The sequence below is a fragment of the Ambystoma mexicanum genome, chromosome 14 (genome assembly GCF_040938575.1).
Source record: "Ambystoma mexicanum isolate Mex_15411 chromosome 14, UKY_AmexF1_1, whole genome shotgun sequence".
Classification (NCBI taxonomy): Eukaryota; Metazoa; Chordata; class Amphibia; order Caudata; family Ambystomatidae; genus Ambystoma; species Ambystoma mexicanum.
This window is the reverse complement of record NC_090940.1, coordinates 627,910,214-627,936,453: the sequence shown is the minus strand read 5'-3', so window position 1 is coordinate 627,936,453 and position 26,240 is coordinate 627,910,214. Positions and strand designations below refer to the sequence as shown.

At 44.9% G+C, this 26,240-nt stretch overlaps 1 protein-coding gene across 2 annotated transcripts in view; it reads left to right on the top strand.

Annotated features, from left to right (window-relative positions):
* ACTR10 (actin related protein 10) overlaps positions 1 to 26,240 on the top strand; it is a 146,204-nt gene that overhangs the window by 67,877 nt on the left and 52,087 nt on the right. For both annotated transcript variants that reach the window (XM_069638090.1, XM_069638089.1), the window contains one exon: positions 9,649 to 9,684. In XM_069638090.1, the coding sequence (XP_069494191.1) occupies positions 9,649 to 9,684 (36 nt within the window). The remainder of the gene's footprint in view (positions 1 to 9,648; positions 9,685 to 26,240) is intronic.

The window sequence follows — 26,240 nt, the reverse complement described above, 5'->3', positions numbered from 1 at the left end:
CATAGACGGTTCAACCAAGCACCACATGCTATATGCTGAAGTGTTATCAAGGAACTGTGAAACGCATACGAATTCCTGGCAGGCGAGTAAAGATTCATGACATGGGAGCATACCAGGTAATCTGCAAAGATGCAAGAACTTTTATAGAAAGACTGTTAAAGAACATTTTGCTTGAACAGAACATTTTGCTTGAACAAGAACTTTGTGAGTCCAGTGAAGATACAAAGGAGCTGTTGGTTAAAGAGAAATTCTGCCATCATGTTTAAGAATCAAATGGATCCAAATGGGTCTGGGTCCAGAGGTCTTTACCTTGAACATTTTTGTTGGAATTATTCTTCCACTTTTGGTTTTGAACACTTTTTGGAACATCAAGTTAAAAGACCTTTTCTTGCAGCGTTTGTTGTTTGTCTCTAAGTGTGAGGGTCCGGATAGGTTGTTTTGGACAACACGATGGCTTTTCAGTTACGGACACCCTGACACAGACTGGTCCTAAGTTTTATCCAGGTGGGGTTATGTGATAGGAAGGTTTAATTAAATTGCCCTATAGATTACACGTGTTTCAGCAAGGTGCCTTTCTCAAATCAGGGCATATCGAGCCCCTCTACTTTGCCACGACGCGGGACGCGGAAAAAACATTTTCAGTTGGGATTGATCCCAGTTATTACATCTTCAGTAATGGTTACAAGAAACAATGCTGGATATGCCCTGATTTGAGGAAGGCACCTTGCCGTAACATGTGTAATCTATAGGGCAATTTAATTAAACCTTCCTATCACATAAACCTACCTGGATTCAGCCTTATTTTCTTCTGGCGCAGTAATAGGGTGCAGTCACAGCAGCTTGTTTTTTGAGTTTAACAAACGGAGTCGAGGAACTCCGTCTCCTTTCTATGACACACCAATGCGACAGCGCACATTTTTGCAATTAACCAGGTCGCGGAGGCATAGTGATAACCGACCCAAAGGTTCCTTCACATTTGTCTGATCCTAAGTTTTAGTTTCGAGTTAATGAAGTGCCTCTTTAGAATGAGGCTAGAGGTGTTTTTCCAACCCATTTTTATTTAATAATTTCTTTAACCAAAAATACAAAACCTTGTGCCTGTCTCTCATTTCTGTCCCCTCCACAGAAAGCTATCAAGGTTACGGAAGCCTGAGAATACAGTGTCCTAACACCCTCTGAAAGGGGAGATACAAACGGGAAAGCGCCCCAGGTTACAGCAACTGGCGATCCCGTGTGTACAAATGCCCTAGGAAGTGGGGGGCACAGAGACAGACCTGAGAATTTCAAATTAGGGATGAGCAAGCCAAAGAAGTTGGAGAACGCTGACAAACCAGGGTGGACAGCCACCCTACGGGAAATAACTTGGGTGAGTGAAAAACAAGCTGTCCGAGGGTTACAGGACTTTGGAGGAGGAGGAAGGGGGGGGGGGTCCTAACGCTTCGATGGTGGAAGTGTTTGTTTTTTATTTTTTTTTATTTTTTTTATTTACAAGAAATCTTGGATTAATGGAAATGTTCACATCAAGAGACAGTTTTCTTTGTATCAAATTATGGGTTTCATGCTCTCCTCTTAACAAAGACTGGGAAGAATATCCTGCTGTATGAAAAGGAACTATGAAGACTGAGAACAAGTCAAGTACAAGTTAGGCCAGGCAGAAGCTTGCTGAGTGAGAAACCTGAGGGTGTTCTCACTTGTAGATCCCGGGATCCTCTGTTCAGATGGCCAGGGGAGGGCTATCATGCTTCCATCCCGACCCTGGGGGCGGTCGAGCAAGGAAGGATCATCTGGGCAGGGGATCTTTGGGGACTGGGGAGGGAACGCCCTCTGGGCGAGACATGGCATCCCTTCCCCCCCCCCCCCCCATCCCCTCTTTCCGACACAACCCTACCCGACATTCCCTCAGCTTTCTTGGGATACTGCCACCAAGTCCCCTCCTACGCCAGCACTTTCCCATAAAGAAACAAAAACGAAAACCTCATGGGAAAACCCTCAATCTCAATTTGAACAGAGCTCCCGGCAGAGGAAAGATCGGGCATGTCACAAAGATAAGTTCATTGAAGGTCGGGCAACCTTCCCTCGGATTTACACCTGCATCCTGTTAACCTGATGCAGGTGTATAAAGGAAGAAGGCTCAAACTCAGAGGGTGGTGAGCAAGGCACAGCACAGGTACAGGGAGGCTGCATGGCTGAGACCAGCAGGGGAACCCTAAGTGCTGACACTCGGCGAGGCACAGAGTGGAGCCATGGTGCACAGAGCAGGACCAAGAATCCAGTGAAGCCCAGGACTGTCTGGTGGAGACGCTGGTGTGGTGTGGAGCAGGAGCTTCCAGCGAAGTCTGCAAGACCTGGAAAGGAGGAGGTCAAGTTTGGTGGCCTCTGACCTTACCCCTCCCCCCCAACCCCAAGTTGCAAAGTGTGTTCTTTTTCCCGTAACAAGGCAGACTGCTTGGAGTCTCTCAGGGACAGGAGGCCCTCACCTGGCTGGGAAACCGCACAGAGACCCATAGAGCAGGCCGGACATCTCTCGTCTCTGGCCGGTTAAGCTTGATAGCTAGAAGCCGGCTGGAGTGTAACCATGAAGGAGAGAAGCATTGTTGCATGAGACTTTGGGCCTGATTCATGGAAGTGTTTTATAATGGCGCAGTCCCATAGGAAAACGTTCCATGAATCAGGCCCTTTGTATCTATGTCAAGTGGTGCAGCTCAAGGGAGCCCAGTGTTGAACTGTTTGAGAATCCAAGATATATAAATGAACACCAAAAGACTAGAAGTGATGGTTGAAGTGGTCCCGTGCTAAGGGAAATATTGGCGCGATTTTCGAAAGTCTTCAAGAGTCTTTGTATTGTGCAAGAGTCTCTTTGTATGGTTTAAAAGTGACCGCATGTGGCACCAAGAAATACAGAATCAATGTGGTTGAATGCAAATGAAGAAACAAAGTTAATATATATTTGCCAGGCACAGTGAAAAGAAACTAAAAGCGGATCAAGTTCTGTGAACCTGATGAAAAGCATCATGCGATGTGCAGTCCAACAACTTGCGCAAAGAGAAAAGACAGTGTGGGACTTGCCGTGGAAGAAAAGTAGCGAGTTAACAATTGCGTGGCTGACTGCAGACACTTGTAAATTTGAGGAACTGTTGAGTACAATAACCAAGATGCACTTTGTTTATTGTGACGGAGGCAATTGTGAAACTAGAACATTCTTATGAATGGAGAAAGCAGAATTATTTTTGAAACTGTGAGAAAAGGCTGTAGTCTGGGAACAGGAACCCCATAGAGAAGGAAGAGTAACTCGACCCTGACTGAGGGAAGTCCAGTTATAAAGAAAAGGGGAGACCCAGACTCGGGAAGGAGAACCAAAGGGGCCTCATTGAACTGTTAACTATAAACTGTGAACCGTGAATTGAGAACCACAAACTGTGAAAAATGTAAGGGACTCATTCAACAGCCAAAGTGTGGCCAGCTCAAGGGACTGTATTATGTAAGATTGTATGCAGTACCCTGGGGTGCACTACAATAACCTTCACCTCTTGGCAATAGGGACCCAACCTTTGGTATAAGTCAGAACTACACAGGTTGGTAGTGTGGCTGAGCAGCCAGGCTTATCTAAAGGGGAGTCAATGTGAGCATTAATGTTGTGACAGAGTTTCATAAATACATTTATCCAAATAAACACATACTCAAGGTTACTTGATAAAACAATTATTAATTTATTTAACAGTCAGTTATATAAGCCTTCTTCAGAAAGGGAGCAAAACCTGTAACACAAATATACTTCAAAACACACTTTCAGTTTCTCTAAATCAGATGCCGCCCATTGGGAATGGCACACAGACACTTCCTACACCCTCAGGTGACTTAAATAGCTAGGACACTGTGGACATTGATTTATCACTGGTACATTTAGAGCAATACTGAGTTAGGTGAAAAAGATAAAATGGAGGAATAAAACAAAGGTTAACAAATAATTGATAAACAGGCAAGTAGTGTTAAAACACCTTCCAAAGCACAAAGACAGAGATAAAGAGGAGTCTCTCAGGGAGCCAGGACAGCCAATGTTAATTGCACAATTTCAAGGGGAGTTGAATGTTTTTAGAAATGTTTGTAGAAAATAGAACACTTGAACGGCCACAGGCTGGGAGGCTTGTGAGGGGCAAAGCTTTAGCAACTCTGCGAGGTAACCAAGGCAGGTCTCAACAGAGAGCAAGCAAGGCTACACAACAAGAGGTAAGTTCTCTTAGACTTTACAGTACCTCTGGTTAGAAGATCTGGATCCAGCTGGCTTCTGTTCCAGTACAGCTTTGCAGATCCTTTTGTTCCTGAGCCTCAGTCTTGGGGACAAGAGGGAGGATGTCTGTGGACTCCTGCTCTGCGCTGGCAAGATAAGCTACAGCAATGGGTAAAATTCGATTCAGCGGTTCTTGGGTGTTTCAGCTCCTCGTGTCTGACAGCAAATAGCAACACTGTGGTTCTCGGATACCACTTCATACTTTCCTCGCATCTGGGGTCCTGCACTGTGAGGTGCCTCGGGCTTGGTCAGTCCTGCATCAGGGAAGTCCGGAGAATCTTCGTAGTGCTCGGGTCTGACTTAAAAGCAATGCACACAATCTGGTGTTCCTCTCCCTGGCTCTTCTGTTCCAGCAGCAACTGCAGTGAAAATACAACCAGCTTGGAGAGGATGTCCAGACGGGCTTACTGGAGTTGATTGGTCCCACCAACTCAAAGGGAGAAGTCGTCCTTGCAGGGCTTCTCTAGTTGAGGCGAATTCGGACCTTCAGCACAGCAGCAGGGCTTCACCGGGCAAACCAACGGTCCAGGAGTTGCAGCAGGCGTCTCTTCCAAGTTCTTCTTCGGATTCCTTCGTCCAGTGGTCGACTCTGCCTTCCAAGCAGGTTTCTCCATTCATTCCAGCCTAACTGTCAATAACACAGCAGGGTGGCTGTCCTTGCCGGACAGCCAGCTGCCGGCCAATCGCCTTTGGGTGCATTTCTGTAACCAAGAGGATTAAGCACAGGGAGTTTCGGGCACCTCCCTCACTTCCTGTCCCTGCCAGACCTACTGGTGCCAGCGACGGGCTTCACTCGTGAATCCCACCAAAGACAAAAGAAAGAGACCAAACTTGGTTTGGCGTGCAGAGCAGATCTCAATAAGGACCTTCATGACAAGAAATGGCGAAAAAAGACCGGTCCATTTTGATGAAATGGGCACCCATGGGTGCCTTACTGTGAACGCAGCCCGCTTTAAAACACACAATGGTAGTAAAAAGTAAACCACTGCCACCAGCCATTAATTGTAGGAAGGGTAATACCCTATGGTAAGATGGTGTGTGCTGGGTCTAGAAAGTTACAAAATGTAAGTAAAGTCAATTTCACTTCACTGCTCTTGTAAACAGATGTTTCACCAAGAGAAGGTATTTAAACCCTTGAGAAATCTAAGAGACTTCACAGTGCCACTGCACTTAGGGTGCTGTCTGACACAATGTAAAGATGATGCCTATGGAGGTTCAGACTCCAAAGTAAAAGGCAATGCAGAGAATAAGTCACATTTAGAATTACATGAGATAAAAAGTCCTAAAGTTCAGCAAAAGAGCCAGGGACTCTAAGGGGTCTGTAAGGTAGAAGGGAATTAGCGCATTTCTGAGGATTCGCCCTAACAGATTGTGTCGCTCACTTGTTTTCGTCCGAGACCGGAAAACCCTCTGATTAAAATGTGGGGAAGGGAGATCTCTTGGGCAGTACAAGAAGCCATTCTGACATATGATTTAGCATCACTAATTTTCCTTTTACACCTCCCTTTACACTTTTTGTATACTAAAAGAGAGCAAGGTTACGTTTTGTTTGCATAGGCCAATTATAATTTGACTAAGACTGACTAGGACTGTTTTTCTTTTTATTTGATGGTTGAAATTACTCCCATCTTGGCTATAGGGCCATGCAGGCGTTTTTTCCAACCCCCTGAAACTACCAACAAAGGTGTTGAAGCGTGTATGCTTGTGTTGTTGTCTTACTCATGGTTCGTGTCCGTCTTACATGAGGCTATCCTACAAAGCCACCTCCTTTTTTCTTTTTTGTTGGGCATTTTCTAAATTGGTAGGGCCAATTAGTTGAACAGGATTTGGACTGAAGAACTTTAATTTGGACATTAACGTGCACCCTTAGTTTTTATTTTTCTAGGTAGGGAACCTCCATCATAGTGATGGGGTGAGTCAGGTGTTCTGGTTCTTTAATTTGAATACATATCTTTGAACATGAATTCTAATGGTCCTAGACCTCGGTTCACCACAAGACTCACTAGCCGTTGCACAGGAGTCTATGCTCGGGCATTCCAGACCCCCAAGCAGAGCCTCACCCTGCAGAGCCAAGGGATTGAAACCGCCAACTGTGATGTCCTTGGAACAGGATCTGTTTGCTCAATACACTTGCACACTCGGAATCCAAGATAGGGCCTTGTTTGGCGGAATATTCCCAGTAGGTGATGTCATCAATGATATTTGTGATGCCATCATTGATGTCCTGGGTGTTAGTCTTAGCAGTGCACGGTGGTGGCGCGAGTTATGGTTGCTTAGCTTACCATAACTGGCGAATTTCAGGATTTTTTCGATTTTACCTGTAACCATAACAGTTTTTTTTTTCATTGAATTTCATGGGTTTTTACCAGTGCATGCTATTTTCCTACAACTTGCTAATATCATACTTACCAATATAGACATTTGTGTCCAATTTACAAAGTGTCACCTTAAACATCTGCCATTTCCCACCTTCTAGAATCATTTTTAACACTTCTATACACTTTTTGCAACTATATCAACTAGTTTTGTATCCGTGGACGTCTACGAACATCTGACTTCATTGCAGACCTTCCGGACAGTGCCACATGACCATATGCTGGCCCGCGGCATGATGATGTCTGAAAATCCGTCCGTGCTTCGCGGTCAGTTCTGAACTGCATTTTCTACTGATCTAGGAACTTTCAACTTCAAAATTTCCCTTGCACAGCTCCAACACCTATTCCTACTCATTATCCATTAACAATCTAGTACACAGTACATACATTTAGCAAAACTGCTATTTATCTTAAAAGGGCATTAGCTGTTGCCATCCCTCCTCCCCAAGAGCCACCACCACTGCTTTAATTAAGGAGCATGAGAAACACTGCCCCCTACCTTAGAAATAAAACACGCTCAACATTTTCCCCTGTCCAACTACCCCTCCATATTAGTGTTTGTGCTTCTTCCCTTATTTCCTCCCCACATTTCGTTTTTAGTTTCCTGCCCAAAAAAATAAATAAATCCAAAAACAACAAAAGAAATGTTCCTTTCAGAGGAACCACCTTTCACAGTTAAAAAAATAGAACTAAAAAAAATTATAGACTCCCATCTACTTGCTATTTCTCAGTAAAGTACATTGACTCAAGATTTGCCAACATTTCCATTTTGTGTTATGCTAATGGGAATATTGTGGCGTTCATCCTCCGTTCCAGGGCTGGAACGGTGGATACCGGCCGGCAGCCCAAGTTATCAGCCCAAGCGATGCAAGGGTGGATAATGAGGTCTCTGGACCATTATCCCCCCATCCCAGCCCCTGTAATGGGGGATGAAGGCCATTGGCACCCTAGGTTCCCAAAGAGGGATCTCGGGGTGTTTGAAAAAAAGGATTTTTCTTCCTACACCAGGACACCTGCGGCGTCCCGGTGTAGGAAGGAAAATCCTTTTCCAAGATGGCCACCATGGAAAGGGAAGGCATTGTTCCATACAGGGCCCTTCTTCGCTTTCCATGGCAGCCTGCAGAAGGCAAAAAGAGAACTCTATGACCATATTACCACAAGCACATTTTTCTTATTTTTCAAATCTTTCCCAATTTCGAATAACTTTACTACAAAGCCAGTTCCAGGTGGAGATGGCCACTTTAACCCCATGTTTTGACCGTCGTGGTCATGGCAAGTAGCCAAATTGTCCGGATCATGACCTTATTCCATGACCCGGACAATTCGGCCACTGCCCATGGCCACAGGCTACACCTGAGTCACCAAAGGTATATATATATATTTTTTTTTACCTACATTATGACACGTGTCAAAAAATAAAACGCGGGCATATTTGCAAAACCATACTTTCAGGTCCTTCTCAATGCTCCTTATACAAGTTTGCTAGAAATCCACCCATGTTTTATTTTTTTCAAAAGTGTCAAATGATGCACGTACAATCATCATATAACCTAGCCCCCTCTTGACAAAATCCATTCAGACTTTCCAAAAACATTTATATCTAGATCTATTATCAGTTTGCCAAATTAAGTGTATATTTGTCAAATGGCACCTCATTTATAAGCCTTTAAATTATTTTGGGACCCTCCCCCCTCTAATTTTTCCCCCTCTTGACAGAATCCCACCAAACTTTGCAAACTCATCCAGGATCAGGTTAGGAATATAATTGCAAAGTTACATGCAGTTCCATTAAGTGGCAAGCCATCAAATAACTGCTTTTCACCAAACCAGTAATGCAGAGGTGTCCACAAACTTTCACAGAACTGTTTGCGAACATCCAAACTGTTTGCAGACTTTTGCGGTGAAAAACACCTGTTTTTTTTGCTTCTTGCAGCCATATTACATCCCAGCCTCATCACCGCTCACCTCCCCAGAGATTATTTGATATGTTTGACAAGTGCAATGGTGTGTTTTTTTTTATTTTTTTACTGCGATGTCTGCGGACACCCGGCCGATGTCGGCGAATCCAAGTTGGCGGGCGTTTCCAAAAATCTGACGCACTTGACTCCAACCAATCAGCGAAAACGTTGGGTGTCTGCGGACATGATGCAAGTCAATAAGCCAATCGGTGTCCTGTTTGCTGAGCGAACAGGGAAGTGTGTCCGCGCAGCAGACCTAGATATCTCTAATTCTTTTGCTTTACGTTTTGGTCATTTAAAAAAAGAAAATACTGTACGGATTTACACCAAATTAACAAAAGCACGTTTTTGGGATCAAGCCGCTGCTCCTGCCACAAATTTGGTGAAACTACGTCCAGAGGTTTGGGCTGTAGGCGTGAGCAAAGTTTTTCCCCATTATGTCTATGTAAAAAAATACATTTTGGGACCCCCCTATAACTTTGCCCCCCTGGACCAAACCTCACCAAACTTTGTTAATTATGGAACATTGACATCAAAGGAATACAAATAACGTGGCTTTCCTCCCCAAGCTCCCTGATTGGCTTTGAGTGGCCTTCTGTTGCACAACTAGTGACAGCGAGAACTTGAAGAGAAAGCCTGAGGGTGATCTCATTGGGCAAACGTCCAGATCCAATGCTAATTTTAATCTCTGTGCTTTTAAAGTAGCCGGAAACTGCAACCTTTGTGCTCTTCCTTAATGCTGACTCCTACGACAACATGTGGGGTGTATTGAAATAGTGACTAGTCAAATATATACACCATAGTCTGTAATTTGGGAATAAAGTCATGTAACTTCTAGTCTGCAGTCTAATCTTTCCCTATTTTATTTTCTTTGGTACAAGGATTTACGTAAACCATGATCTTAAAATCTGATTGGGTAGCACTGCCTATCCTGTGTGCTTGCATGATCTTTTTTTAGTTGAGTAGTATTTTGCAAACCTCTGTTAATAGTTCATTAATTTTTATTTTTTTATTTTGAATCACTTATTAGGTTCTGTTCCTGAAGACATTGTGGAAGACATTAAAGGTAATACATATTGCTTGTACACTAAAGACTTTTTTTCAACAGCATGCAACTGTGAGTTTGGAATGTCATTGACCAAATTGCACTTCTAGTTCACCACCAAATCCCAGGCATTCAAACGAGGACACTGCAGAACTATTTCAGTCTCACCATCAAATGTAGTTCAAATATGTATCGGTCAAATTGCAGTGTTTTCCAGCATTACCTTAAGCCGCCACATTTTCAGGATTGCCAAGGCACTTTCTCATGCCCCTCACACATCCAAAAGGACACCTTGTTATTTGAAATCTTCCAACTCACACCATCCTTTCTCTCTCCAGAACTAAGGTCACCCGCTTTGGCATACATGCACCCATGCTACCATAAAAGCTTCTTTCTTTGCTGCACGCCCCCCCCTCCTCCGACCCCACTTGTTGGTTACAAATGTTTCCTTCTCTCTCATCTACTGGCTTAAACCTTTACTCCAGCAGACTACGGTCTGGCTACCCCAGGTGCCGCCAGAACACGCCACTCTATGGATAATCCTAGGTTCTCGAACTACCACAGTGGTTATTTGTCTGAGCATAAAAGCATGTTCATGTAACCTAACTTTTCAAAGTCACCTAAATTAATTGCTGATATTTCGCCTAAAGGTTCTGGTCAATGTATTACTCTGTGTATTTTCCTTTTTCAAACAAGGTTTCTTCTATGTATCGTTAGGCTCACTTCTAGTTCCCAGCTTACTGGCTGTGACCAAAACAGTTCCTCTCCATGTATTGTCATATGGCGAGCGGGAAGGACAACCAGCCTGGACATAAAGGAATATAAATGAAAAGAACAAAACCGCTCAAATAGCCACTTCAGTGCCTTTGCTGTGATGCAATCTTGCCCTGCTGATGATTTTCACTAGTTCTCAGTCTTAGTCCCGGACTTGCTCATTTTCTTCAGTCATCTCTGGTGTCTGTTGCTGGTTTTGGGGGTCCCAGCAGCAGGTTGGCTAAACTTCCTCAGCGTCCTGCCTCTTAGACAAGCCTCCTTGTTTCCTTCACCAGCTCTTATAAAAGTAGCAGCTTCTCTCCAAAAGGAAGTTGTAGCCAGGAACCCTGTCTTCCTACCTCTCCCAGGGGTCTTTATTTGAGTCGCTTCATGTTGCATACCTAGGACCTTGTTTCCCCTCTTGCAAACCATTCTACGTGGGGAGACTGTTAGGAAGAATTCTCATAAATATACTAATTCCCTTCACCTTAGAGACCCCCAGCAACTTTGCTGGATTTTTCAGGACTTGATTTTCTTATCTGGAAAGAGTGAGCCTTTTTTCCCACTCTTTCATGTATGTTTGTGTGTGTTACATTTGTGTTCTTTTGATTATGGAGTTTTAGATAACTCCATAGGCATCATCTTTTCATGTGTGTCACAAAGCAACCTCAGTACAGTGACAGTGATGTCTTTTTAGACTTCCCACAGGTTTTTAAATACCTTCTCTGGGATAAACTACTGTTTCCCAGAGAATGTAAGGTTAAATTGACTTTACTAGTCTTTCCAAATTCCTAGACCCATGATGGAGTGCTGGAGGGGTTACATAGTATCCCCTGTGTCTAAACTAATGTAGCAGGCAAGTGCTACCCTTTCCTATTGAAAAGGCTGGTGGCAGTGGTTTTACAACAAACTACCATGATTTTTCCCGACCGCAAACACTGGTAGCTAAAAATCACGGGAGCCATGTTTTTCAAGATGGCACCTTACGCCTCTTTGTTTAAACCGGTCCGGTCTTCTTTTTTCGCCATTTCTTTTTGGAAAGGTCCTTCTACTGTGTTTCTCTGCGTGCCAAACCAGGTATGGTCCCTTTGTTTGTGTGCTTTTGGTGGGCTTCAGGACTGAAGACCACCTCTGCCATCGGAGTGTCTGGGGTGGGCAGGAAGTGAGCGAGGTGCCCGAAATTCCCTGTGCTTAGTCTCCTAGGAGACCCAAAAGCACTCTGGCTGATTGGCTGGCTGACTGTGTGGCAAGGACAGCCACCCTGCTGGGTGAGTGACAGCTAGGCTGGAATGAGAGGGAGGAAACTGTTTAAAAGGCGAGTCTCCAGGACTGGAAAGCGGAGTCGACCACTGGAACGAAAGAACCGAAGAAGCTAGTAGAGGATGGTTGCTGCAACTCCTGGACTGTTGGTTTGCCCGGTGAAGCCCTGCTGCAGGTCCGAATTGCCAAGTTCATCTGACAGAGAAGCCCCTTCTAGGATGACTTCTTCCTTTGAGTTGATGGGACCAATCAGTTTGTAAGCCACCTGGATACCATTCTTAAGGCTGGTTAGGATTAACCAGGGAGAGGGATACCAGCTTGTGCCCTTTAATCTACAGCTACTGGAACTGTAGTGACTCAATCTTGTTTGCTTTTCTGACGATCCTGTGCATTGCCGGTGTCCCCCGACGTCCTCACGACTGAGGCTCAGGAACAGTGAGATCTGCAGGACCTGCTAGGAACCTATCCAGAACACTAGCCCATTGACTGTGGCCTGGCCTATTGAGTTGAATTTAACTCTTCTGGTGAACTGAAACTATTTGCACTGTCTAAAAAGTATATATGATCTATTTTACTTACCTTGTGCCTTTTGCTCCTTTTCTAAGTAACTGAACTGCCATTTGGCTCCTATTTCAGGGGAGCTCATACTGTCCCAAAACCTTAGAATGTTGTATTGAAGTGTATTGGTTTATAATATTAAGTTGTCTCTTCTAGTGAAATGTTTTTTAAATGATTGTGTAATAAATGAATAAGTGTTTTTACCAAGAAACCTTGAGCATAAGTGTTTATTTGAACCACTGTGATTGAAAGTCCTCTGTGTAACTGCTTGTACTGTTCACATTCACTCTTATTTTTTTAAAAATCATTTTATATAACATTTTAAACAAGCAAAATCAGTACAACAGTCTACATATCACAACATTATGTCCAAATTGCAAAACTTATAATAACATTAGAAATAAAATGGACTAATTAAATACCTAACAATATAGATACTTATAACTCATGTAGAACAATATTTTACAACCTTATAAAAGATCCATGACACACAACCAAAAAGACAAAACAGTAAAACGCACAACTAACAGTCCCCCTCCACCATAAAAACATCCCCCACTCAAGGGACAGATCATAAAACCCCGGAACCTGTACTCTCAACCGTATAGATCATTAAAAGGTCCCCAAAGCCGAGAGTAATGTCCCTCCCTTTCCTGTCCCAATAGCATAACTAGTTTGACAAGATTTTCTTGTCCAATAGCCATTCCTCCACACCAGGTTTCTTTCTAGATTTCAACTCGCAATATCTGCTTTGTCGCTAAAATCAAAACCCTATTAATCCAATCTGCCCTGTCCCCTCTACCCATGTTGGATAATAATATGGTTGAATGGAAAGTGCGTGGAAGTTTCTCCTCCACCACAAGGTCCACCCTATCCAATACACCAGACCAAAAATCAGACACTCTTGAGCACATCCATAACATATGCATCAAAGAACCCCCGCCACATCCACAACCCCAACAAGAATCCGAATCCGAAATTCCCAACCTAGCCATCTCGGACGGTGTCCAATATAATCTGTAGAGGACCCTTTGTCTAATATATCTCGGTTGTAAATCCAACTTTGCGTGTACCCCTACATGAAGTAAATAGACCCATTCCTTAACAAGGATATCTGTACCAAGGTCATTCATCCAAGCCTGGCGAAGTTTATCCCAAGCCTCCACATCCGTTCCTTCCATCGGCATTAACCCCATACACGTGGAAACCACACACGAGGTAGAACGGAGAATTTCACACAATGAAGGTCTCTCTTTCATGAACCCGTCCTCTCAGACGAGAGACTCTTCAAGGTATCATAACGTCCTCTTTCTCTAGCCCCAATCCCAAAAGACATTCTCAATTGGTCAAAGGGGATCATTTGATCGTTTAGCCACACATCACAAATTCTAAGTATGCCCCTACTGATCCAACTCTTCCAGCACAAGGGCCTATTTGCCAACTGTAGACTCGCATTATGCCACAAAGATGCATCATAACGCATCCAAATATTCCCAACATCAATCTCCATAAAGCGCATTAACGCCTCACTAGTAGCGCACATTGTAGCTTCTTCACTGAAGACGGTACTTTCAACATAGAGTACATATCTCTAAGAGCATATGGTGAAAATTGGGCACTCTCAATAAAATGCAATAATTCATCAAGTTCGGGTATCCAAATCCCCAATCCTTCACAGGACATGTTAAAATAAATTTAGGAACTCTAGGCCTCCTCCCCCCCCCCCCCAAAAGAAAATCTTGGAAGGCTTTGTTAACAGGAGTAATTACTTTATTCGTGAATTTTAGGGGGATGGACTGTATTATGTAGAGAATCTTTGGTAAAAGTAGCATTTTAATGGCATTAATCTTGGCCCATATCCCCACCCTCAACTGGCCCCACTTTAATATGTCCCTCTTGATCACCTCCAATATTCGTGATACATTGAATTCAGCCATTCTTTTAAAATCTCAAGATACTTTATTGTCCCCATTTCCCAGTGGCAATTCCAAGAACCCAAAACATCACGTGGGATACTAACATCCAGAGGGAATGCCACTGTTTTTCCCCAATTTATCTTGTGGCCTGACAATTGACCTACCTCTGCAAACATCTGTGGGGAAGACAAATCCGTGGATTATTCTGGCGCTGGTTGGATGTTAGTCCATAATGTCGCACAACTGCAACATTAACCATGTTAATGTCTGTTGCTAGAGCTCCCACACTATTAATAGCAAAGTGTTTACCCATATTTTGCCTGTACATGAGACTGACCAGCTGTTGATTTTCCTTCCAGGCTAGGTCTCATAGGAGTTGTAGAACAAAACCTCTGGAGGGCGGACATTTGTAGACCCGTTTTGGAAGATTCAGGACTTCATGGAGACTCAGTTTACCTGATATGGGTCACTTCTAGGCCTGATGCTGTTCTGCTTTCTTTTCACCACAAAGGCTTGTGTTAGGAGTGTTTTTCAAAGTCTCTATCTGGGATAGGACTTGGGAAAGCCTATCTAGAGTTAGCAAGGTTTTTTACAACCCCCATTGGAGAGAAGCCATCACTGTAGTAGCATGACCGAGCAGCAAGGCTGAATCAAGGAGGAAGGGGGCACTGTTGTGCAGTACAATTAACTCTTATCGGAACAGGTAATTTAACTGTGTGGGCCTTCTTACTGATCAAATAACACTTTTATTACAGTACTACACTAAGGTCCATTTTAAAGATCATAAGGTAGGTAAAAATACTTAATACAACGGATCTATGTGATCACTTCGCCGCCGAAAAGGGCGACTTCCATTACGGCGAGAAGCGATGATCACGTAGATCACTTGTGCCACGCATACCCCTCCCGCCCCCCACGCCTTCCCTACTTACTTACCTTTTCGGCGGAACACTTCTGTGTGTGCTGCCGACTCCCCTCTATCCCTGCAGCGTCAATTCCCCTCCACTAATGTGGGTCAGAACTGGAACTGCAGGGTTTTTTTCCTTTCTTTTTAAAACCTTTGTTTAAACTTTATTGTCCCTTGCTATCCATGTAATGGAAGCAGGGGATAACCCTGCAACCCCCGAGCCCGTTACACCAAACAAAGGGATCAGGGATTTTGTACGCCACAAAGGCGCTGTAACGGATATGTCGCAATTATGTGGTCAACATTTTGGTGTGATTCCTATACAACTCGAATTTGGTCACCCATATGGGTTACATGCTACGCTTAACGTACGTGAGCATAGATGGTGCATGCAAACCTTCAAAGTAGGGATCAAGTGAGGTTATCTCACAGTGAGGCCTGATAACATATATAGTACACTTTTAGAAGTCTAGCCCTAGTCAACCCAAGTCTCTGAAGATCTTGTAATTGTCCCAAAAGGTTCTAGAGGGTGTGGGTGAGTAGTCTGGAGGATACACTACGTTCAGGCAGGCACAGTACAATGTTTAGTCCATGCAGGTGATAGAAATCAATGGGAGATGAGGATTTAAGAAGCCTTCAGTCCAGTTCCGGTTTGAAGAGGAGCAATTACCCCACCACTGGGAGTCTAGAGGAGGACCCACAGAAGTACTGGCCTGGACATCACCTCTCTGGGTCAGCCCCGGATAGCGTTAAGGTAAGCAGGACTTTGTGTCCAATGCAGACCCTATGGGGAGGCGGCGGGCCAATTGATAAACGCAATCTCATCCCGCCCCAAATTCCCCAAATGTTAGGAATAGGCCCAGACGATAGCAAATCGCTGGAAGAAGCAAGGCTCACCATTGAAGGCGTCGGTGTTGGGACAGTTTTTCTACAGTCTAACTAAGGGCCTCATAAAACCATACATCTGAGGCAGTACATAGATCCACTCTTAGTATAAGGCTGTACCACCTGAGAACATTTGGTAGCGTAGACCGAGCAGCTAGGCAGGAGAGAAGGCTGGAGCTTGGTACAAAGAAATTGTGGCATACATATGGTCCAAAGAAACACTGAAACACCGTGTTTTGTGAAAATAAATGGTTTATTTAAATACAAGTAGGCCAAGATAAATCTTGGGGAAATAAGTACTATAACATATCATATAAACACAATCATAAAAACAAATGCAATACTTGAGGGATACAACCCAAAGTATAACCTTATTTAGAATAGCAATTGGCAGTCAAGATGCATCAAAAACCTATTACACATTCAGAATGCAATCGGCTATTCTTGGGGGAGTAAAACCAAGTTAGATATACTTTTAGAATACAGTCCGTAATCTAAGGGTAATAGACCATGTCAGTCAAGCAGTGACACTCGGTTAAGAAATCACTTAATAAACCAACCCTGTTACAAGTATACTCCTTGCAACATTACTTTTTAGAACTCAGTTCAGAGTTAGTACATCAACTCATACTTTCTGGAGAGGCCTTAAGCTACTCAATGACGAGTATTAACGCACAAGAACTGTTTCTAAATGCAATCAGCAATTCAAGGAAATTAAAACCCAATTACACTTATACCCAAGGTATTTCAAGGTAAGTATTGTATCTTATGACTATTTTGGAAATGCTTTAGGCAGATTCGGGAAAGGCACAGCCCAGTGTTACACGTTTAGAAGAGCAGCAGCTGTTCAAGTTAAGTAAGGAGCCATATACCTTAAGAGGGGGTTCAAGCAACTGAAAGGCCAGTATTGACGCAAGGACTGTTTTAGGTCTGTATGAAGCAGATCAGGGAAAGCAACGCCCTATGGTATACTTTAAGAACACAATGTCATTCAAGGTAGGTTAACCCTATCGGTAAGCTTTTACACTCATTCAGTTCAGCAATGCTAAAACAGTGCCAACGCTTATTACTTTTCAGAAGGGGGGGGGCACCATTCAAAAACCCACTTAAGTACTTTTAGAGGGCACTGCAACTCAAAGGTAAGCATACATTTAAGGACACTTTGTAACTTCTTCTTTCACAGAGATGGTTACCTCACTGATTGTGTCAGCAAGTAAGTACATTTATATACGTTGCTTTTCAAAAAAGAAGCCTTTTCTTATCCGGTCCTTCCATAGTCTGTTGCATGAGTTTTCTCAGAGGCCGAAGAGGGACCCTAGTGGTGTAGGTGCCAGCTGTAGGCAGGTTGAGATGGGTTTCAATTGCAGGAAAGTCAAAGTTCCAGAGGAAATCTTCTTTAACTAACTCTGAAAGTGAATACTTCCTTGTTTAAGTTTTCAGGGACTTCTGAGAAGACTCCCTATGTGTTCCAGCAATAGGCCCGGGCAAGTGGTATGGGCAAACTCCCAACCACACGAATAGCCCACTCAACCTCACAAGGTGCCCACCAGACTTAAGGTAAGTAATGGTCTGGTGACGAAAGAACTGAACACTGGATGTAAACTTGTCCTGCAGTGTGTTGAGGGGACTTCAGGGATTCGAATCGTGTCTCTGGAGAACCAGGAGGAGGCCACCAAAGTTTTGGACGGATTCAGACTTAGGAAAACCATGCACTGCACAATGGCTCTAGGTCCCAGACTATTGGGGTATTGCAGCCCAGCAAGGTTGCAACATGTTGTGGGATGGCTCAAAATGCAGGTCGTCCTGAGACTAGTGGATCTAACCAGCCTCTGGGTAGGAGTCGTCACGTTCGGAAACCCCAGATTGACTGGAAGGAAGGGTTACATCGGGCTCTGGTTACACAGCAGGCTCTCAGTTTGCTGGAAATCGCTACATACGTCCTTTCTTCATCTTACTCTTAGGTTTCAGCACCTGTGCTCGACTTGTCAGCAGCTTCCAGGTTTAGATTATTTATCAGGAACTACAGCACAACCTCTGCAATCTCTCCCTGCAGTTTACAGAAAGGGGGCAGTCTGGCTGTCCAATCGGGGCAGCCAGCCCTCCACTGAGAATTGGTTCCTTTTAGGCAGGTGAAAGACAAAGGGCTGCAGAGTTTTGGACTCCTCCCTCGCTTCCTGCCTTCTCAGACACTCTGGAGCCTGGGCAGGGAATACAAAGGATTCCTGCCGAAGACCAAACTTCCACTGTGGTCGTTCCTGCCTAGAATGGCAGGGGAAGACCTCAGACACTACAAGCAAACGAGAAACGGCGAAAAAAAGGAGCCCACCATTTTGGCAAAATGGTGGCCCTTCAATGCATTACCAATGCTGATTTTAAAAGCCTGTGAGTAATAAGACTAAAAGGTCACGAAGGTAAAACCACTGCCACCAGCCATTCAGGTAAACTTGCAATTGTAACAAAAATAACAGGCAAGTAAGAAAGGGGACATGCATCCCTTCACCCCCAATACTTCACATAAGGTGGGATGTGCAAGTACATGAAGGCGAAATTAACAGTGGAGCCCAAAGGGGCAACCCAGCCTAAGCCCAAACGTTATAGGAAACGTTAACTCCAACCAAACACTATGGAGAGACATAAAAAGGTCACCCATAAAGAGTAAAAGACTAGATGAAAGAGGGAAAAGATTCACACTCGCCTAAGGACAAGGTAAAAATAATTACCAAGTACAAACAGTTCTGGGGTTGACACAGGTCCGGAAGATCTTTCATCAATATTCATATCTTACCTAACAGTCGGGGAGGGTCGTCTGGTCGCAGATTCAAGGTTGGTAACCCCCCAGTTGTCTTCAGAAGCCTCTGGTGGCCTCGTATGGGAAATGGGACATCTTGCATTTGATTCCACAATGAAGAGGGGGCCCATCTTCACGGATACACTCCTTGTGTTGACCACAGACGGGGACATGGGGCACAAGGCAACTCGGCGGTCAAACTCCGGTCGTCCAGCGGGCACCTCTCCCGGTGGAGGGTAACGCAGTGGATTTCTAGAGTCCCAGCAGAGCCTTGAAGATGTCCATGTTGAGCTCCCGCCGTTTGGGCAGCCGGAAGTCCATGCAAAGGGAGCTGGCTAGTTTTGGGCCTTGCAGGGCTTGTGCAGCAGTGCGCGCTCTGAGGTGGAAAACTGGTGCCAACCTCTAGCAGGACCGGTGACTGGTTGGTCCCACTAGACATAGGGAGGAAGGCACCTCAAAGAGGTCTTCTCTATCAATCAGAAGATTGAGGTGCGCGGAGCAGTGGTTTCAGTGGTTTCTACTGGTCACTGGTGCAGTCCTTCAGCGTCCCTTGGTCGTCATCTTCGGATCTCCTCTGGTCCAGTGGTCGACTTGTGTTCCTAGATTCAGCTTGTCTCCTATATACAAAATAGGGGATGGGGGTTATTTCAACCCTCCAATAAGGTCACAAGCAACATTCAAATCCAGTTGGGGGACAGCTGGCCTTCCAGAATATTCCCCAGCAACAGTCTCCTCAAGGAATGTGTATTGTGGTCTGGGCTACCCTCACACTTCCTGCCAGCATGCACACAAAGGGGAACCTTTGCAGGCTTTCTGCAAGAAACCTGCAAAGGTTCATGAAGGGAAGAGGCCCTCCCCCACCTGGGAAGTAAGTATGGCCCACAAAGGACAGAACACCTTGAACAAGACTTAAACGACAAGGGGAGCCATTTTGCGTATATGGTACCCCATAGTGCATTATCGCGGCTGCACCCTTGATCAATGCACTCTCAAATAAGAGTAAAAAGTAACTGTCAGCAGCCTGTTCAGGAAATGCCTGAAAGTAACCATGTTGTCACTTCCAACAAAGTTAAGGGGATACAAAGTGTCCCCACACCACTCCATTGAGGATGTGCTGCAATGGGTAGAAAATACTAGTCACAAAAAAGGTGACTACTCCTGCACTGGGGAGCCTCGGGGCACCCCAGTGAACCCAAAACGACATTGCAATAGGGACCCTAGGAGTCCCTGTTGGCATGACACCTATGGTGAGGTGCTGCCATAGGAAAGCATGAGGGTCAAAAAGACTAGGGGAGAGATCACCCCTTCACTGGGTCCCTTTTTTTTCTTTTTTTTTTTTTTTTAAAGAGCTGTCTAGTGAACCCAAATCCAAAGTACATGCAGGAGGCGGGTGAGACAGTCTCACTCACCTCTTGAGTCAGAAAAATATAGCGGAGTCCAGCAGTAGTGCTGCGAGGCTCAAAACAAAGGGGAAACGATTGGCATAAGAGAAATCTCCCTAACAGCTTGCGTGCACACCAGATTTCTGCAGGACAGGAAATTCCCCGTAGACCGTAGCCTGCTAGCACAAGAACTTCCCGTATAAGGAAGATGACCAACTTGGAGGCATTCCCCTTGGAGCCTCCGGTTCATATGGAGACTGATTACAGATGCCCCCTTCAGGGTTGCTCGGCTCTTGGGAATGCACAGCATGTTGGCACATAAAGAGGAATTCCCATAGGTACATAGAATGGAATTAAGGCACATTGAGTCTCATTGTCATCAAAAAGTCTTCTAACAGCAGACCGTCATGGCCCCATTGAAACTGAAAATAAGGCAAGCATGTACATTATCAGGAGGCAACGAGAAGTGAGCTCCTCTCCACTTTTTGAAATACGTGCACATGTGGTGGAAGTTGAATATCACTGAAAGTGTGACTGTCTTCTGCAACCCCCTCCCCAGAAGCTACCGAAATGACAAAGAAGAGTGCAGCATTGATCGCTCCCCTAGCTCAGGAGTCATGCAGTTTGGCAAAACTGCTTGCATAAGTCATGCCTAAAATGGACATTGTTTCAGTCACTGGTGTGTGCAAAACAGCTAGGATCCTGAACTTGTCAACAGAAGCATTAGCTCCTTCTCTGCTTTCTGCTAGTCAAGGATTGCAATCCATCGGATCTTCTCTCACTGCCGTTTTCGGCTTACAGAAAATCCCCTTCCCAGGAGTCCTTTTGCTTAGGATTCCAAAAATGTATGATTTCTTTAGAGGGGTTAAATAGTTGATTTCACCAATCAAACGGCCACTCCTTAAGAGCTGAACGTCTTATCTTTTTGTAACCGACAAAGGCACTCTTTTGATGGCTGTTGCATCAGCTAGGGGAGTAAGAGAAATTCGGGCTCTTGTGTTGAGGAGTCTTCATATTATGAAGCAGAACCTTTCCCCACTCATGTCAGAGTGCCTTGTAAAATCGCACCTAGAATATATATTCCTGTTTCGTGCTCACCATGTTCATCGGTAGCTGCAGTCCTTGGGTCGTTGGTTGAATGGTAGCGGGAAAGGTAGAACAAATGCACCATTGTTTCAGCAATACTTCATGCTGTGTCCTGAGTCAAGTAGGCACTTTTTAAAATACTTTTTCAAATGCTGTTGAACTTCTCTGAAGGCAGAATTTAACTCTTGATGATGTCATGAATTGAAATATACATACATAGTAAGGTTATTTTTCAATGTACTCCAACATAGGTCAATGTGAATTTTGTTATTAAATTACGTTTTTATCATGTTTGTAAGGTGCGGTGTGATGCCACAAATCGCTCTGGCGGCTTCAGACAGTCTCTAGGTAGGTTGGCTGTAGAGTCTTAAAAGGGTCTTTTGGTTCTACCAGGTTCTAGGGCCATTCCTTTCTACCCATTTCCCACCGGTTTACCCCCTCCCTATCCAAGGCATCGTTAACAGGTGTTAGGTGTCCCTGTTGGTGAGCTACTGTCTGTCTGCTGTTCTGACTAATGCTATAGGTGAATAAATAGTCATAGCCCTCTCTCTGCGAGAACAAACACGCCTAAATGACCTGTTCTTTGGGAAGGTACCCCTCGAGACTCAGCAGCCACACTTTAGCTCACTGTACCTTTCACAGATGGGACATACCCATTTGCATATCAGTCTTTGTCCCACCCCCATGGGCAGTCCAGCACCAAAATGTTCTGGCAATTCTCTTCTGAACATGAGGAGCAACAGCAACCCCAGACACATGTTTCAGCCTTGTTGGGCCTCATCAGTGAGGTGGAGATGTGCCTCTGAGCCCAGTGAGCAAGGGGTTCACATCTGAATGACCCCAGGAAACCTAGGGTGACTAAACCGAAGTCCCTTAAACAATCGAAAAATAGGCCTACGCGCCCCTGTGCAAGAACTAACACAACTAGATGATATGAAATGGCATTTGTAACGCGCCTATACACAAGTGTTACAAATGAGCTATTCTTTGGGAAGGTACCCACTCAATCGTCCGCTATAGGTGTTTTCCCAAAGCGTTCGCTAACTCACTCTCTGTGGTTTTGCTATACTTTATCTAACCTATCCTGCCTAGTACTATAGGGCGTTGGGGATGGTGCCTTCTTTTGCCCAGTGTCACTCTCCCTTTGTCCACACACCTTCTTACATGACCTTTCACCACACTGGTTGGTTCTGAAGATGTTCTCCTCCCACCATGTTACTATCCCTTGTAAGGGTGCAGGGGTAAGGTCGGACACAACGGTGGCATTTTTCTGGGTATAAACCTTTATTAAATAAGAAAAGGTTGAAAAAATGCCTCTCCATCCCTAAAGCTAAGAGGGGTTTCCCTGCCTCAAAGAAGACTATTGACATTGTCGGCCAGTCAGAAAGTAAAAGGTCTGTCACTGTTGTGCCCAAAAAAACCTGCTTCTGTCTCTAACACTAATAGTCTAAAGTAAATGTGCAAGGAGGGTCTCTTCTTAAAGTAACAACTGTTCAATGTGTTTTCAATCAACAGAAACGTTCCCAGTCTCTCTGGTAGTAAAACGTGGTGAAATAAACAATGTTTCCCATGCTAGGGTTGTGCACCTTTTCCCTGGAATTCTTCTGAGTTTCATTCCTTTTGGGCTTGTAAACCCCTTGTATCCTCTTAAGCAAATGTCATTGGACAATTAACAGGGATATGTAGCTTAGCTTTGCTATTCTTTATCTTATCAGCTTGATACCGTTAGAAAATGTAGGATTCCTTTTTTTTCAATTCTGGGGCCCTTTACGCTTTCAATCTCTCGCATGTGTGTGGGCCCCAAAGTCACAATATAGCTTCATTCACTCTCCTGCCAAGCTAATATCGTCTCATGGTTAAGGTGGGTGCCGATCCCAGACTTGCAATATAGCTCAGTTCACTCTCTGCCAATCTACATGAATGCGGGTGCCAGTCTCTCAATATAACTTTGTTCACTCCCCTGCCAAGCTAATATCCTCATCGCTCATGTGTTGGTTATCTGATCTGTTTGGTTCACTCTCCTGCCAAACATATGATTCCTTTCTCTTGGGGGGTTTCTCATGGTCCCCGGCCCTCTTATACTTTGTTTCCATATGGGTGTGTGTAAAGACTGGAGGAGGGGATCTGTACTTCTGCCCTCTATATGGTTGGGACAAAGGCACAGAGCACCCCAGCCAAGGTTCTCTATTATGGTAGAATGGACAAGCAACGAAGATGTACACACTCAGGAGGTGATGCAGGCAGGTTCTTGGTGATGACACAGCTTCTTTATACAGAATAAGGTTGCTACCAAAATGTATACATATAACACTTTGCACTTGGAAATACTAATTCAAAGAATGGCAAATATATGCACTGTGTGGTACCACACAGTTCTCAAATTCAGTAATGGATGCACTAACTGCAGACAGTTTTAAATGGACATGTGAATTCTTAAGTGAGATGTATCGGCATCAAATATGGAAGAAAGGCAGGTTAGTTGTGAACCGTGGCAGAATATTTTCTTTAGGCTAGATATACAATTCTGTGTGAAGATCCCCCCTCCCTCCTCCCACCACCCGTAATGAAAAAGTTAGGGAGTAACTTATCTTCTCTTTTACAGCCCTGTCCAATAATGTTCAACAACCTTCTGCTTTCTTTTAAAAGGTTCTACTGCTCCAAAGTACCTGAGAGGCCACAGGAGAATAGGATCCAAGACGAATCTGGGAACCCCGGACTACTCGTGAGGCTAAAAGATGCTCTTCTTTGTCTTGTCACATTACCTTTGGTGCCTTGGCAGGCGAAGTGGCAGTTTCTCGGTTTCACCTGATGATTCCCTCTGAGGATGGTCCCCCTCCCCTCCCCCTTCTTGGGAGGAGGAGCCACTGGGATGCTGAGTCCAAGAAGAAAAATGGAACAGTCTTTCTGTAGTGCAGCAGTTTGACTCATCGCGGCGCTCTTCGTTGGTCAATGATTCCTTTGTCTGTAGAAGTCCTGTGAAGATGATACTTGCTGTGGGTGCCTTTAAAGGCTTGGCTACGGGTGCATAGGTCACTTTTGGTGTCAGGGTTCGGAATATTGTGGTTGTCCGACTTTCGGTACTGAAGCCGCATCATGGACCTCTGGACGGCTTCTGGAGACCTGGACTCGACCACTGGAGTGGGCCACAGACCCTCAAGTCTGGACGCTCTGGATGTCTTTGTTAGCTTCTGGTGGTGGGAAACCCATCAACAGTTTCCTTTGCACTCAGCGACTCTGGCCTCTCTCTTTGGTGGGAAAAAGTGGTCGGTGCTGATGGCAAGGAGGTCCTTTTGAAATGTTCTTAGGCAGTTTGGAACTTTCGCAGCTCTGGGTGTCCAGCAGCACTATGCCAGGGTACCCCCCTCTTCTGGGCGTTAGACCGCAACGGATTCCAGCAGTCACGAAACGCACATCTGGACACTGGGTGACACCAATGGACTTCTTCGACTCGAGATGTCCGGGCACTCCTCTTCAGGACTCGCAAAGACGCCTTCTGATGGCAGGCACACAGGATTGGCTTCCAGGGCACTTCGGATGAAGAGCAGCAGGTTGCACGATGGTCCCTCGGGGAAAGGTCTCCTTTGCAGGTTTTCTCTGGATCATTCCTTGGAAGAACACGGCAGCTTTTGGATTACACAAAGAAAATGCAGCAGCAGACTTCTCCTTCTGCTGGGCTTCAAGGAACAGCTTCTCGCTTCAGCTTCGACTTCAGCTTCTGAACAAATTGGTGAGTGAGAGGTCCCCGGTTATACACATTGAGCCTGGCTCAGCCTGTGTGAATGGGAACCAATCAGGCAGAAGGCCATTCATGCAGGCAGGCAGGTAGCTAGCTAATCGGGCTCACAGGCATTCGGGCCATTCACTCCACCCAGATACCCATAACAAAGAATGTGGATTGGTGCAAGTACCCAGCCTTTCAGCCCACTACACTGCATTCATGTCGGTTTCAGTCACGGTTGTCTCAGCCATTGTGTCACACGCAGAAAATAGACACCCATAACGCAGAATGTGAGTTGACTTCAGACGCACGCCATTCACACATGTCCCACCCATAGGGTGTACCCACAGCACACAGCCTCTGTGAAGGCTCCAGTCAATCTGACAGGAGGCAGCCCCAGAGCCATGTATTGGATTTCCACCCAACAGCCAAACGGAAGGAAGGGACGGAGTCCGGGCTTCCAAAGACTTTGGAAAACAAGGTAAAAGACAATCGAAACCAACGGCCACAGTGGCCATCTTGTCTTCTATCAGGAATACATTGATTCCTATGGCAGGGCCTGCGTGTCCCAAAAATGGAGGACACTCGGAGCTACTGCCAAGTCTGCATGTAGCTGCCACCAGCCCATGCCCTGCTCTGTGGGAGAAACACAGGTGCCCAATAACACACGTAAGAGGGGTACAAGGATGTACCTCCACCCATGGGTTGCCATAAGGTTATCCGTGGGTGGTGTTCACCAAAAGGAAAACATGATGAATTGCACTGTGTGAGAAACCAGAAGGTTCCTCACCCGCTAGTCCCCAGAGATATCTCTGTCTGTCTGTCTGTCTGTCTATGCCAGGGCACGGCCATCGCCTTTGGATCCAGACCCTGGGGGTGAACCAGTGCGGGAGGATCACCTGGGAGTGGGACACCGGCCGGCGAGACACGGTATCCCTCGCCCTGTATCACTTTTACACAATCCTACCAGGCAGACCCTCCACATTGTAGCGATCGTGCAAAATGTTGCAAAAACTGATGTTTTTTTAAAAAAGCACAAAAACTAGTTTTTGCAAAAACCATTAAAAAAAAAAAAACTCAAGGGCCCAGTTTCTCAAAACTTTGACTCGAAATGAAATGCGTAAACACATTTCATCACATGTGAAAAAAAAAATAGCAGCCCAATCCAAAAAATGACATCTGAATGGGCGCATCTTATATGCAAATCTTTAATTTCCTCAGACGGGATAGAAATGTGTTTATTTTTTTTTGTTGTCTTTTTTGGGTCGCATTTTACCCGTCGCAGGTATCGGGTAATAATATCGCCACATATATGGTCACCGTA